At 36.7% G+C, this 15,666-nt stretch overlaps 1 protein-coding gene across 2 annotated transcripts in view; it reads left to right on the top strand.

The window, feature by feature from the left end:
- Window positions 1-15,666, top strand: part of TFDP1 (transcription factor Dp-1) — a 48,203-nt gene that overhangs the window by 19,165 nt on the left and 13,372 nt on the right. The window contains exons 3-6 of one of the 2 annotated variants that reach the window (XM_009892126.1): window positions 8,022-8,128; window positions 13,070-13,191; window positions 14,498-14,663; window positions 14,858-15,004. In XM_009892126.1, coding sequence (XP_009890428.1) covers window positions 8,022-8,128; window positions 13,070-13,191; window positions 14,498-14,663; window positions 14,858-15,004 — 542 coding nt within the window. The remainder of the gene's footprint in view (window positions 1-8,021; window positions 8,129-13,069; window positions 13,192-14,497; window positions 14,664-14,857; window positions 15,005-15,666) is intronic. The other variant, XM_009892127.1, reaches the window with a different exon arrangement.

The following is a 15,666-nucleotide window of genomic DNA, read 5'->3' as shown; positions in this document are numbered from 1 at the left end:
CTGCACCAGGGGAGGTTTAGACGGGACATTAGGAAGCATTTCTTTACCAAGAGGGTGGTCAAACACAGGAACGGGCTTCCTGGAGAGGCAGTCGATGCCCCGAGCCTGTCAGTGTTTTAAGAGACACTGGAGCCAATGCCCTTAATACCATGCTTTAACTTTTGGTCAGCCCTGAAATGGTCAGGCAGTTGGACTAGATGATCACTGTAGGTCCCTTCTGACTGAAAATATTCTATTCTATGTTGCCTTATCCAAGATGGAATAAGAGAGTGTTTTATTTGTGGACTAAAATTCCAATGTGACTTGATTGTAATTGTTTACTTCTTGCATAGCCTAGTTACAAGGCAAGGATAATCTCAATTGGGTATTTTGTTATTTTAGTTCATTTCCATTCTGGGATTTTTAAAAAAATTAAATAATTAATTGTTGTTAATTCCTGGCTTTGTTTTGGGTATCCACCTGGCTTATTGCTTAAACCCGACATTGTCAAAATCCACCCAGTACATGGTCTTTGAGTGATAATTACAACATTACAACAGGATTCATTTTAGAGGGTTAGAAAATACATATGGGTTGGAAGTATGGAAAGAATTTTTAATAGGTGCTGAACCAGTAAAACTTCCTCACAAGTTTGTGTCTTCTAAAAGTTATTTTCCAATGAGTTTGAGAGACTTAGAAATTTTGCTGTTCTGGGAGGCTACATTTTGAAGATATCTGCTACATGCTGGTCGCTGCTATATTCAGATTAGTGTTGACATTTAAGTATTAAATAGAACACTGTTCAATTCTAGTCCTGCCCCTTGCTTGTGAAGAAATTTGGGTGAAAGGAATTATCTGCTTCAGATGAGTGCAAAGGAAAACATAACCAATGGTGTTTAATGTTGTATTGAAATTAAAGCTCTTAAATTGATTTTAAAATTACTCTGAAAGAAAATTTGGATCTTCCGTCATGCCAGTAGGTGGCATTATTGGTACGTAACCAGAAAATACTTGTAAAAGGTGTCTTTAGCTCTTTTCACCTCTTACATTTTAAAAAATAAGGTTTCATGTTTTATGGGCGTAAAGAACTTTAGTTTTATTTTCATTTCAGATTTGGTAATTGGAAAAAGTTGAAGTGAAATAAGCAACTTTTTAAGATGTATTTAGACTCTTACATTTCAACATTGCCTGACTGTAAGATTGTCTTGTTCCTTTTATTCGTATGACAAGAAGATCGATGTCTTTGTAAGCGTGCTCAGAATTGCTGTATAAGTGTGTTTGTTGTCTTAACAGGATGGTGTGACTTGTTCAATAAGCAGAGGTATTTTTACTTGACTTGGGACACAATTAGAGACAATCATTCGTGTGTTGTTAAAGGTTGTGGTAGGTTGATACCCTCAAAGAGAGTTCACTGTTTCCTGAAAATCAGCATATAACTAACTAATCATGAAATATCTATGGTGTTTGTAAGATACACCTTTAAAACTGCAACTTAACAGGAGTGACATCTGAGAAACCAGCTCCTAGGATAACAATTGTCACCTCTGTTTTCTTTGCACAGTCTTTTAAGTACACCCTTTATACATATTCTGTGTATGTATGTAATCTAATAATTTAAAACTGGTTAAGTTGTTGCTTTTGCAGTAAGGAATGATTTTCTTTGAAGGTGACATGCACTGGATAAAAGGCACTCTAAATGGCATCTTTAATGTTTTTATCCTAGCTGTGCCTCCTCTTGCACTTGGAAGAAAGCATCAGTTCAGGCTCAGTGATTTAGGGTAGTTTTTGTAAAGCAAAATCCATAGAAAATACTGTAAACAGTCCTTGAGGGAACTGCTTCCTATTTGCTTTCCATTTTGCCTGTATCTAGTGTTGGGGTTGAATGAGATTGTTGTCAAGCATTACCGTGGTCACTGTATTGAAACAAGTTAATGGTTAGAGACTTCGGTAGAGTATTTCCTGCTGTCATGACGCTTTGAGGTAGAGAAAGAGGTGGAAGCCTGCCCCATTGATTCATACAGAAAACTTTATTTGTTATGATGTTGATATGACACCTTGTTGTTCCAGGATGTTTCTTTTAGACATTTCTTTTGTTACCTCTTGTTTGGTGATACTTGTGTAGATGAGTTGAGGACTTCTCTCAACTTACTTGGTTGTGTCCTGACTGGCGTACCAGCTTTCTGTAGTGCTGAAATTTTCCCCTTCTCTGCATTATTTCCCATCTTGACTGTAGGTGACATTTTGAGCTCTGCTTCACCTCTGTCCAAAACAGGATTCATCTCTGTTTCAGCTTCAGAGACTGTGTGCCTGTGTTTGAACTGTGTGAAGATTTGAGCCGTCTAGTGATTCTTCCTATTAACTTTTTTTTAAGATTCCCAAAATAAGGATGTCGTGTTCCAGATGGCACTTGGTCTTCTCAGAAGGGACAACTGCAATGGAATCTAGTGTCTGTGTCACTTCCGTAAATCTTCTTGTTCATGGAAAGTCTCACTGATCTTTTTTGATCTTCCAAAATAGACTGTTGAGCTCTTCAACTGATATTCTTAGTTATGATTTTAGATCTTTTTTGATCTTCCAAAATAGACTATTGAGCTCTTCAATAAAATCATAACTAAGAATACCAGTTGGGTTATTGATAGTAATGTTATCATTTTGAGAGCGTAAGTCATGTTTGACTTGTATTGAGACTGGCTTAATACTGCTGCTTTGAGTTGTGTAGCTGTCGTTAAGCTTGATTCCAACTGCTCTGTTAAAAAGATCAATTTCAAAGCTCATTATGTAATTACGATAAAAGTGTGTAGAGTTCATAAGAGTGGTTATAAGCAGTTATACTACAAAACGTCATCTGCAGGGTTAATTTTTTGGGGGCTTTTCTTAAAATAGCCCTTTGCTTAACTCCTAACCTTTGATCGCATGGAGTATTTACTTACAGATTGGTTTGCTAGACAGAGTTTGGTTGAGACTTGCAGGAGATGGTAGGAATTACTTTGTGTTCTGTACATTCTTTTTTGGGGTTGTAAGAATGCAGAAAGCGCTTGCAAAATTACCTTCTTACCAAATCCAGTTCCACCACATACAACGTTGCTTCTATACTAGAAGACAGACTGACAAGACATTGTTAGAAACTGTGTTACCAGGAAACTGACTTGGTTTTGGTAGACTTCTGTTGATGCTTCACTCCTGTTGCGCTCTCACAAGTAAAGATAAGATAAAGACAGATTACATCAGAAAACGGTACAGCACCTAGAAGGAATGGGATTTCTGCTCCTGAGGCAAGGAGTACCTCAGCCCATCCTCCTTGATCCAAAACACCAAATTCAAAGTCACTAGTGTTTCATGAGCTGGAGCAGTTAGCTTTTAGAGAGATCTACTGCTTTGTCTGCAGAGGGCACTCCTTTCTCTAAATTTAGATGTACTATGTCTTTTTTCTGTGGCATCTCAAGTTATTTAAAATGTTCATAGTTGGCTGTGTTACCAGTCTGTCTTAATGCTAAAATTCTGCAAGAATTTTTGGTAAATTCTTGAGTTTGTTTTCATATTCAAGCAAAGATGTAGTGCAAGAGTTCTCCCCTAAAGGCAATCAGTAACCAAAGAAGGCTGTTTACCGCATACTCTGAGTGAAGAGAGCACTTTCCTGGAACAGTTTGTAGACAGATAAATAACAGGTTTTGTTAAGGGTGCTGCTGCTTTTGCTGTGCAAGTTTTATACAACAATACTGCTTGATCCCTTCTGTATCATTATTTTCTGTTTGGAGGCATTCTGGAACATCATACTGATGAAGTTCTACTTCCCTTCAGGTCTAATGATTGCTTATAAGTTACTAAGAGTAGTCTTCCAAACTAGCGATGTTTGGGAGACTGAGAATTTAAATAGAAGTTATGTCCTCCTGTGTATTTTTTTTTTTTTTCTGCTTTACATGGCCTTTTCCCATGTTTTTTGAAGTCTTAAGAAAAAGAAAAAAAAGTGTCAGGAACTAGCAGTATTAATAATGTGCTTGTTTTGAAAAGGAAGAAATAGTTGGTGCCAGGGAAACTGTTTGCAAACTTGTGGTTTAATTTATACATTCTGGTATGCACACTGTATATTGGCCACAAAGTATGGGATTATTTGGATTGCAGTGATTGCTGTAAGAGTAACGGCAATTAACAAATGGTTAGCAAAATTCCTTTGAGAAACTGAGCTGTCAGTCACTTGCAAAGGTCAGTTAAATATGTGAGCAGAAACAATTTTATTAACAAACAAACAGAAGTCCCCACATACAAAACCACTGTGAAGCCAGAGCATTATGAACCTGTGATGAAAATGCGGATGGATATGAGAAAACCATTTGCACAACAGGTAAATGAGAAAATAGTACAATGCACTTGGACAGACACATGAAAAATACCCTTTTTACAAAAAAAAAAAAATCAACTCCATTTTTTCTTTTTTTTTCTCCTACTGTTGAGCAGTTATGCTCTTTCCTATTTAGTATGATATCTTTTAGAGGTTGATTTTGGCTTTACTTTGAACTGTGTGTTTTTTCACTTTGAAGTGTATGTTACTGTTGTTCCAGTTACATTTGCATTTCCTTGCCGATCAGTTTGTTCCATAGAGACAGATGTACCTTGCAGTTTCTGTATACAACCAGGTTAGTTCAGTTGCATGAATTCACTCTGACACAGCACCACAGGAAATGTTAATGTAATTTAAAACTTGAAAGAAGCATAGTGTGTACTCTTCCCTTCACGTGGATATTTTAGTTGCAAGATACCTATTTGTGTTCATAGGATTAAATGAATAATACAAGGATGCTGAAGTCCATTTAATCTAACCTTACAATCAAACCAGGGCCAGCTTCAAAGCACAGATCCTTCAGTATTTGAATTTTTCTGTATATCTCCAGGGAACCCCTAGACAATCTATCGCTGTGCTTTACCTTTCACAAAAAAATTGTGAATTTTTTTCCCATGTCTGGCTGGAATTTGCTGTGCAGCAACTTGTGACTGTTGCCTCTTTTTCTTTTGTTGTGTCCTCTGTCATCTCTGTAACTCTCTGTTTGATAGTTGAAGGCAGTGATTAGATTCCCACAAATAACACCCCCGTTCCACCTTAATCTTGTCTTTTACAGGCTGCATGCACCAGCTTCTCCTTGTACGTCATATGCTGCAGTATCCTAGCCATACTAGTGTCTTTCTGCTGGACTCTCTCCTGTTTGTTAATGCCTCTCTTGCAGTGTTGGTCCCAAAACTGAACAGAGTAATCCAGGTACAGCTTAAAGAGCGTTGGAGTAAAAGGGAATAATCACTTACTGCTGTACTATTCCAAATGCAGCCCAGGATGCAGTTAAGTCTTCATTAGCATTGGGGTGTACTTCTGGGTCATATTCACTTTGTTGTCTACCTGGATCCCCAGGTCCTTTTCTGCACATCTGCTTCCTTACCACTTGACCGCAGACCTGTGCGGTTGTGTGGAGTTACACTGTCACAAGTGCAAGATTTTTGCATTTGTCTTTGTTGACTGCATAAAAGTTTTTAACACAGTACTATGAAGAATTGCCTTATCTTTTAAACATACCAGAAGAACGAAGTCACTGAGTGCATCTGAAGAGTAGGTAGATGATCAAGATGATTAGGGAGAGTCTCATGGCAATACTGTTCTTTATGAAGGTGTCCTCCTGAAGTATTGCTGGAAGTTGTTGTTTTAGGAAAAAATTGATAACGTGATTGATTAGAAATCATCGTGGCCAGAGAATTACCTACCTGTGAATTCTCATAGGACCTAGCAGTGGTGCTTTTGTCCTGCTAACTCAGTGTATGTATTAATTCATACAGTACCAGAAGGATAGAAAGTGGTATTTTTGAAAGCACCTATTTTTGAAGGGCATAGATGACTGCAGATGAGTAAGTCAGGCTTCTGTTAGGCAAATCAGTTGAGTGTATAACAAAGAAGTAGTAGACATACAGATAAATGCAATAATGGGCAGGAATTAGCAGGGCTTTTCTAGAGGGAAGGGAAAAAGGAAGTTAGGAAGTTTACATCTTTTCAAAGTCATGCTTTGAAAGAGTCAACAACCGTGTGGATAAGGCTTATCTAATCAGTGCGATGTCCTTGGATTTCTTACAAATAACAACAAAAACCCCTTTGCTTATCAAGGTCCTTAATCAGCCTGTTAAAGAAACGAAGGTGTCATAGAATGGGACAGTACTCCCATGTGTTAATAATTGATGAAAACCAAACTAGATACCATAAGGACCCCAAGTGAGCTATTAGCACTCAAGAAAAGAACTTGAAGTCATTGTAGGTTATATTATGAAAATGTGGTATTAGGGTTTGGTGGGGAACAAGCGAGTTGAATTTTTGTAATTTTTTGGAAAGGAACGGGGAATAAAATAGAAAATGTGCTATGGAGTTATACAATAACGTATAGCATTCCTTTGTTATGAATAATGTGTCCATTCCTGTCCCCTGCAAATATAAAGGATCGGAAAACTAGAAAGTGTATGGGCAACAAGAACTGTCAAAAGTAAGGAAAGGTGATCAAATAGATGAGGCATAACTGCTTTCCAAAGTTAAGACAACCCTTATTTTATACTGGAAATGTAATCTCCAGATTGCTTTGTTGATTTTAAAGCAATGAGGAGGAGGTTAAAAAAAAAAAAAAGCATGCTCACCTCCAGGAAGCTGCAAAGAAGATGCACAAGCACTAATAGCTGGAGTAGTTTATATCGCTTTACTGCATTCTGCAGAGAGGAAGAACACACACAAAATAGGCCATGATAGTGATGGGTGTAATTGAAGGGACAGGAAGGCATGCCAGACCTATCTTACAAACTAGGTAGCTGCTGACTTTCTGAAAGAGCACTAGAAAGTTGGTTATTAATGGAATAGTGACACGCTGCTGCATCCTATTTAGATTTGGGGGACTGAGAATAGGTTCTTACGTGAAGCTATCAGTTTGACATGGTGTAGTAATAGCAGCTAGGAAATACATTGCCTTTTGGAAGGCAAGGGCTTAAACAAGATTTGAATTGTCCTCAACTTTCTGTAGACTCCCTGAATGTGTAAGAGGGATGGTAGGCATCAAGGACTCATTACAGCCCTTCCTGATAGAACTGTTGTAAAAATGCTTACTTACTGCTTCGGTATTGCATAATGGGAAAAAGGAAGAGGAATGGGAGTTGGGCCAAGTCCTTCTGGCCCTACTGGCCCCCTTTAAAAGTGATGTGAGGGAAAGAACTACTAAACCGCTCACCTGACAACCAAATGTCAGGTGTTTCAGCAAAATAAATGTCTCCATTATTTTAAGAATTTTTGTCCCGTTATTCTTTTCCTGTAGTCACTCTTTGTTTCATTTTTGGTTTGTTGTTTTTTAAAAAAATCTATGACGTGGAGCATCAGATTGCTAGAGGTATTTTTGTAGTTGAATTTTTGTTTTACATAGCTTAAGACTTGCCTACCTATCAATGCTGATTGTGGATGGCTTATGAAGAGGAAGGCAGCAGCTTTCCCTGCAGGGTTGGTCTACGGTGTTGCATGTATTTTGCTTAAATAATGGATTCTTGAAGACTTTTGTTCTTTCATTCTCTGCCTTCAGCTGGGAGCCTTAGAGGAAAGCTGGGAGGGCCTGTGCTAGCCAAATTTTGTCTCCTGTAGACCAGCGTGCCTCAGAAGGGTATTTCATATGCTGGGGCATGTTTTTCAGGTGGTGCTGGAAAAGATTTCAATAGCCACAAAGGATGGGGTTAGGAAAAAAGGGGATTATGCTTTCTGTTAGATGCCCATTGCCTCTATTACTGTGTTGGAATACAAGGAATTAAAACATGTTCATACTAGATTGCTGATGTGTAAGGTTACATAGGAGGAAGTTTGAGAGAATGTATAATGAATCTTGATTTATTTTTTGCTTCAAATATGTAAATGCTATGTTTATATTGATACTCGATGCAGTTCAGAGCTAGTTTCTATCAATAACCATTGGTAGTATAGATGAAACTGGAATTGCTACAATAAAATAATACAATGTGGCTGACCTGAAGCTATTTGCTTGTATTTGTTTTAGGGGTTGTTTCTCTATTGGCTGTTCATCCTTCTACAGTAAATACGCTTGGAAAACAGCTCCTGCCAAAAACATTCGGACAGTCTAATGTCAACATTGCACAACAAGTGGTAAGGAGACTTTGTGGCTTTTTTATTGCCTGTACTATTGCTTACACATACTGTAAATCTGACTTGTAGCGTGATAGTCGGTATCACTTGTCATGGGCAGATAGTGTAAACTTGTTTCTAATTTTATGTTAAAACAAATGTTCTTTTGCATGAAGGAAGTGCAAAGATGACTCTCAAATCAACATGCAGATACCTGAATACTCAGGTTGCTTTATCTTTTGCTAGTCTTAAATATAGCCACTTAAATAAGTGGCTCTTTCAGATTCTGCTTTTAAGTTTGGCATAAGTAAATGTAAAAGTCCATCAGCACATTTTTGTTGAGATTGAAATTAGGTGGAACAAAATAGAAAACAGAGCTACATTTCTTAGTGCTTAATTTAGGTATCATTTTGCTTAAATACTTACTGTGAGCTTTGTGTGAGGTACATGAAATTAGAGGTTTCAAGTAATCTAATAACGCAATAGATAATACATAGGTCACTTTTATAGTGATCAAAATTAAGATTTGGTGATCTGAAAAGAGTTGGTCTCAATTAATCTTCTGGAAAGCAACTGTAACGTGTGAACATCTGTAATGGAGTGCCTTGTATTTGGGCTTCTTGTTGATAGGAAAGCAGTTTCCCATCTGCCTTTCCCAACTCTAAGCTCTAAGGAGTGTTTTATAATTGAGGCTGCCTGAATCTATAAACTGTACTGCTTCAACTGTACAGATGTAGGGCAGATCATTCACTGTGCTGTATTTCTACCAGTGGTGGTGAATTAACTAGTTCCAGCAGCCACTTGGAAGTTAGAGTGTAGAGAAATGAGTTTAAAGGAGTGAAATTGCTCCTTCAGTAGGAGGTGTTTTATCAGTAAATTTCCAAACAAGGAAATTCAAAGTAGTTAGGCATTCTTTTAATTTAAAATCAGTAGCCAGCAGTAGGAGGAGAATGTTTTAACTATAGATATAAGCCATAATGGCACAGAGGGGGTCCCTTCCAGGCATTGTTATAAGACTGTGTTATACATACTTGTATTTTATCTTGAAAATGAAATGTTCTTTCAGGTACCTTACAAAATCTTTTCCTAAAGTACCAAAACCAGGGGATGATAATGAAATTGCAAATTATCTGATGCTTTTGTTTAAACTTTCAACAATGAATAAATTAATGTTTACAGTGATGTTTATACACATATAAAATAAATTCTTTTGTCTTCCATCATAAGTTTAAATTGACAATCCTCATCTATATTATCCATGACTAATTTTACATGGTAACATTATTTAAAAAAATTATTCTGCAATAATTAACTACTCTTAGTGGTGATTTTGTTAGTATGTTTGCTGTGGGAAATTTACATTTGCAATCATAATTTTCTTTTCACATTAAGTCTCACCCTGAATATATTAGCATTAATTTTTTGTGAAAGAAGGGGCCCATATCGGCATGTTTGTATTGACTGTTATCAGAACAAAATTAGATGCTTAGTTGTATGTCAATAAAGAAGAGATGGAGATTTTGGTTTGTGTATATATAGAGAGAAATTTGGGGTAAATTTTTGTCGACTTTACAATTCTAAAGGGGATAGCAAGAACTATTTAAAAAAAAATCTCTAACCCCCTGAAAAATTAAAAGGAGATAAATTTTTCTGTCAGTGTGCAAAATGTTTTTGGGAAGCAGAGTTGAGGAGTTGGCTTGTGACCCTTCTCAACTGTTTTTTTTTTAACTGGTAAAACTAGATTTTTACTACTTAAGTACTTCAGTTTTTCTGACCTTGTGTTCTTTGTTACGGTAGTCTGATTTCTTTTTCTTAATAGTGTCCAAATAAGTTTTTCTGTTGAGTAGAGTGAAGTATGTGGGCTGCCTGCTGTTTCCCGTTTCCTGATCTTGTTCATTATCAAGGAGCTAAACTGTAGTCTCGTTCTCTTGTGAAATCAGGAAATGTACGAGAAACAGCAGGCACTTCTTTTTCTTCTTTTGCTTCTCTCCCCAGTCCCTCTGTTTTCTCTAAAACCATCCTTTCTAATTCTACCTGTAAGCTTTCACTTTAGGATGTTCCCAGTAACTTGATGCTGCTTAACTCTTCATTCATGCTCTTTTCATTCAAAGTAATGGCTGTTTATGAACTTGTGGGTAAAAGTTAGGGGCATTAATATTTCTATTAAGGAGCCAATAATACGAAGTAATTCTGTAGAAGATTCTGAAGCTCTAGAATTTAGGGTCTTCCTTAATAGTGATACATTAAAGCCCGTAATACTGTCTAGTTTGCAGACTTTTTTGAGTTAGAATGGGAATGTAAAGCAGGTTTTGAATGTATTAAACAGGCTTCACTTTCCCACTCTAGAAACAAGCCTGTGAACTTGTACATACTTCCATTTATTCCTTTGTACTGTTGAGTATTTCAAGACACTGCTGAGCACAGTAGATGGCCAGGGTTTGCTGCTGACAAATGGTTTTTCTCCCAGCTGTAATTGCACCCCCTCCCCTGTACTAGCTTGGCTCTCATCTTACTGCATAGTCATACAAATTCTAGATGTGACACCAGAGTGATGGTGAGGCTGCTTGTGGAATTAGGAAGTTAGGGAATAGAGTGGAACCCCGTAGTTTTAGCCTCTGTGAACAAGATGTCAAATCATCTTTTGCAGTCCTCTGTAACTGCATCCTAGGGAACAAAAACTGGCTAACAGCTTTCCGCTGTTCTCTGTATTGTCTACATTACTTGAATAGCATACACCGGGGTGGTTTTTGCAGTCTTTTGAGACATTTGGTGAACCAGACCAGTCAGCAGCAGAACTGGTAGTATTTTTTTCATGGTGAGAAAGTGAGCTGGCTCAGGTGTCCTGTGCCTGTTTGGCATCCCCCACCCTCATTCTGTTTCCCACAATCAGATGTTTTGGTTATAAAAAGTAGTAGAGAAGATTAGTTGACTTCCCATAAGAATTAGAAACGTATTAAGTATGAAACAAAGCTACTGGAAAGGGGAGAAGGACCTAAGATTTTCCAGCTGTCAGAAGTGGATGTAACAAACTTGTATGTTAACTACTCAGAGAAGTGGCATAATATAAAGAGACAGTATCCAAACACAAATACAGGCTTGGTGGGGTATGACTTCCCATAAGAATTAGAAACGTATTAAGTATGAAACAAAGCTACTGGAAAGGGGAGAAGGACCTAAGATTTTCCAGCTGTCAGAAGTGGATGTAACAAACTTGTATGTTAACTACTCAGAGAAGTGGCATAATATAAAGAGACAGTATCCAAACACAAATACAGGCTTGGTGGGGTATGACTTCCCATAAGAATTAGAAACGTATTAAGTATGAAACAAAGCTACTGGAAAGGGGAGAAGGACCTAAGATTTTCCAGCTGTCAGAAGTGGATGTAACAAACTTGTATGTTAACTACTCAGAGAAGTGGCATAATATAAAGAGACAGTATCCAAACACAAATACAGGCTTGGTGGGGTATGACTTCCCATAAGAATTAGAAACGTATTAAGTATGAAACAAAGCTACTGGAAAGGGGAGAAGGACCTAAGATTTTCCAGCTGTCAGAAGTGGATGTAACAAACTTGTATGTTAACTACTCAGAGAAGTGGCATAATATAAAGAGACAGTATCCAAACACAAATACAGGCTTGGTGGGGTATGACTTCCCATAAGAATTAGAAACGTATTAAGTATGAAACAAAGCTACTGGAAAGGGGAGAAGGACCTAAGATTTTCCACCCTTCCAACCTAAACCATTTTATGATTCTATGATTTGGGAAAAAACACAGCTGTTTGTCCTTTCAGGCAGCTGAAATCATGAACATCTAATAGTCACTAGACTACCTTTTGCATTCTACATTTAAAAGTTATTCAAATCTTGGTTCATTTTAACTTTCACGCATAAAATGTTTCATTTGGGATTTTCGGTTCTTCTATTTTACTCATGTTGAGGCTAAATTATTGAATATAGCCTGAGGAAGAAACTTAAAATTTTGTTGGCGGGGCAGAACGTGGGTACAGGAAAATACAGCCAGCTTGTGGATGGTTATGATTTTAGGTTCATTTGATGTTTGTTTCACTTACCTGATGTCAGGATGTAACCTGCTGTTTCCACTGGGATATAAATGTACCCCCCAAAAGTAGGCATATCTTTCTACAAAGTAGAAATCTGTACAGTATCATTTTGTTTTCCTAAGTAAGTGTTCTCTAGAATGTTACATTTATAACATTGCAGAGATAAAAAACATCATCTGCAAAAGTGGGAGTTCTGCTTCAGCTGGTTTCACAGATAAAGAGCATGACTCTGTGTGTGAATGTGTGTATTACTCATGAACAAATTAGCATATCTTCAAGACTGCCTACCTGTAAGCTGGAAGACTGTGATCAGCTGAGTAGGTGCTCTTAACATGTTCAGAATGGAATGGTTTTGTCTAATTGCTCTCATTCACTGCAGTAATAAAGAAAGTCGGCCCTTATTCTTCCTCACCTCTAACATACTTGTATTTTGGTTTTAACTCTAGTGATAGAGACTGACTGCAGGAAAGAATTTGGCGTTTCTTCCAACAGCATTTTCTCTCTGCTTTTACTGATTTTCAGATCTTGTTGTTTCATGTTCGTATTTTAACTGTAATTTACTGCAACTTTTTTTATACGTTTTCTCATAGGGTGGGTTTTTTTCCCTCCTTTTTTCTCTTTTTGTGGGGGAGAGGGTGGGTGTGCTTTGATCTTGTCTAAGTTAGTGATGAACAGTGTTAAGAAAACCAGCAAGCATGAAAAGCTCATTTAAGAAGGATAAAACATAAATGCCTGTTACTTAGGGAGTTCTCTAACTGTATAATCTGTAGTCTGAAGGGTTTTGTGCTAGTGGGTGCATCTAATAGAAATATATAGGAAAAAAGTATGTGTTGTCTAGATAATGCATCATTCGAATTGTGCAGCATATAAATATCTTTATTTTATCATTATTGTAGGTTATTGGTACACCTCAGAGACCTTCAGCGCCAAATACTATCCTGGTAGGAAGTCCACACACACCTAACACACATTTTGTATCACAGAACCAGACTGCAGATTCTTCGCCGTGGTCTGCTGGGTGAGCAAAATAAAAGTTAAAAAAGGATTAATTAATTGTTTGGAACTTTTGCTCTAAATGTTCACTGTGATAGTGTGTGTACTCTTCGGGTTAGCAGTGTGGAGAGGCAGTCTGTTTACCTTTCCATCAAGAGCACTTCAACATTAAAGTGTATTGCATTAAAATTGGGAGTAGTCACACAAGAATGAATACCCTGACATTTATCGTAAAAGGAACTAGAATATTTTGTGTAAACTCTGACAGATATTCTCACATTACTTGCATTTAGAAAATTTAGCTCCCAAAAGGACACAGGAATTTATCTGACTTGATTCAGTTTTTAATTTGACATTACTGTTTTGCTGGTGTATTTCCAAAACAACCCCAGTACATTTCAGATTGAGCAAGTGTATCCAGAAGTACCATTTGAAATAAAAACATAGTCCTTATTGAGAAAAAGTATTAGATACAATGAATGCATTCTTTTGGTTTCTTTTTCTCACTCAAGATTGTTTTTACGAGTCTCTTGTTAAATGTAGTTGAATAAAGACTAAATTTGTCGTCAGTGTCTTGTTACACATAAATAGATTTCTACTTTGGAATTATACAGTAAAATGAGATGTAGAGAATTGAGTTTCCATTGTTGATACTAATTTTGTTGATACTTATATTTTTCCTCAAGTTAGAAGGAACTTTTTATTTAAAACATATGCAAAAAACTTTGTTACACTTCTGTCTTGTAACTTTGAAGTTTTCATAGCAACTTCGTATACTGTATAACGTCAAATCTATGTTTTAGTAATAGTATAATGTTTAGTGAGTTCAACCAATATCAGACTTCATCTGATCAGTCAATATCGGACTTGAACAGAAAAATGCTCAATCAGTCTAATTTTTTGTGGCCAAACTAGTTGGGCTATTTAAATTGGAGGGAAAAAAAAAAAAAAGACAAAAAAGTTACCTTCTGTAGTTCACTTTTTGTATTTTTGCATTTATTCCCCTATCCCTTCTTGTCTTGAAGATGTGAAGGTTTTCTTTATTGACTTCTTCAAGAAATATCCCTATTGTTAACTTACCTGCTACTGGAGCTAGCAGAGTTGCCAAAAGAATGAATTTGTACTGTGTTTCAGCATCAAGATATTAGAATTGTTAATTATTGTAAATTGTAGGGGAAAAAAATGACAGGAAAAAATGCTGGGAAGGGGTGAGAAACAGAAGAAAAGGGAAGGCTTGTTTTTTTTACAGCAGTGTGCCTGTATTTGAAAAAGAGACATTAAATATTCCAAAGTTCAAATCTTCTTAAAATATATATTATACGTATATTTAGGAAGCGGAACAAAAAAGGAGAGAAGAATGGCAAGGGTTTACGTCATTTCTCTATGAAGGTTTGTGAGAAGGTACAAAGAAAAGGAACCACCTCATACAATGAGGTGGCAGACGAGTTGGTTGCAGAATTCAGTACCACTGATAATCACATTTCACCAAATGAATCAGTAAGTATATGGGAGGTCAATTACATGTGAACTGAATGGGGGAAGAGAAATTTCTTTTGAGACTTTTGTATTTCTTTTCCTACTGCTAAATGAAACAGTTCAGACATTACCTGAGTTTACCTGTTTACTGTAATAGATTTATTTTCAAATATTTTGTCACAGGTATGTTTTTGATTAATGCACTATGTCTACAGCAGGCTTATGACCAGAAGAATATTAGACGACGTGTCTATGATGCCTTAAATGTCCTTATGGCCATGAACATTATCTCTAAGGAGAAGAAGGAAATTAAATGGATTGGTCTACCTACTAACTCGGCTCAGGAATGTCAGAATTTAGAGGTATATGTATTAGGAAGCTTTGTGTTTGAGTAAATGTTTACAGCTTTAATATGTTCTGATATAACATGTGCATGTGATCTTCTGAGGTAGCAAGGTAGAATAGAGTGGTCCCTTTTGACTCGTCTTTTTTTATTTGTATTCTCAGAACACACATGTAAACTTCCAGATTGCTTAAATACATATTTTTTAATTCTTCGGTGTCAAAAATACAGCTCTGTCACAGCTTTTCCAGTATATGTGAAATGGTTCTGAGTGGAAGTTAATCAAACTGAAAGATTGATGTGTATTTCCAACATTGTAATAGTGATGCTCAAGAGTCAGGAAGATTGTTTTCTCTGGATGCCAGACAAATAATACATCTGTGATGGCAGATGTTGCATGTAGATCAGTATATATATGTATTGCTCCTGCATTGTTGCTGCAGGTCTTAACATATTTTTGACATTTGTCTTACATGAACATGTCAGACACTTTTACTGCATTTCTTGGGTAAGAAGTGAAATGTTTTATACTGAAGCATTGGTAAGTTCTGGCAGGATTTTTTTTTTTAGTATCCTGAGATTTGCAGGATAATAAGTTACTGAGGTTTACTGAAGTCAATTCACTTTATCAGAAAAGAATGAATACGAAGTCTCATTCTAAATAAGTCTACATTCCCTTCA

This window comes from Charadrius vociferus, unplaced genomic scaffold, assembly GCF_000708025.1.
Source record: "Charadrius vociferus isolate BGI_N301 unplaced genomic scaffold, ASM70802v2 scaffold218, whole genome shotgun sequence".
Taxonomy (NCBI): Eukaryota; Metazoa; Chordata; class Aves; order Charadriiformes; family Charadriidae; genus Charadrius; species Charadrius vociferus.
Note: the sequence above shows the minus strand (reverse complement) of the source record. Positions and strands in the feature narration are given on the sequence as shown.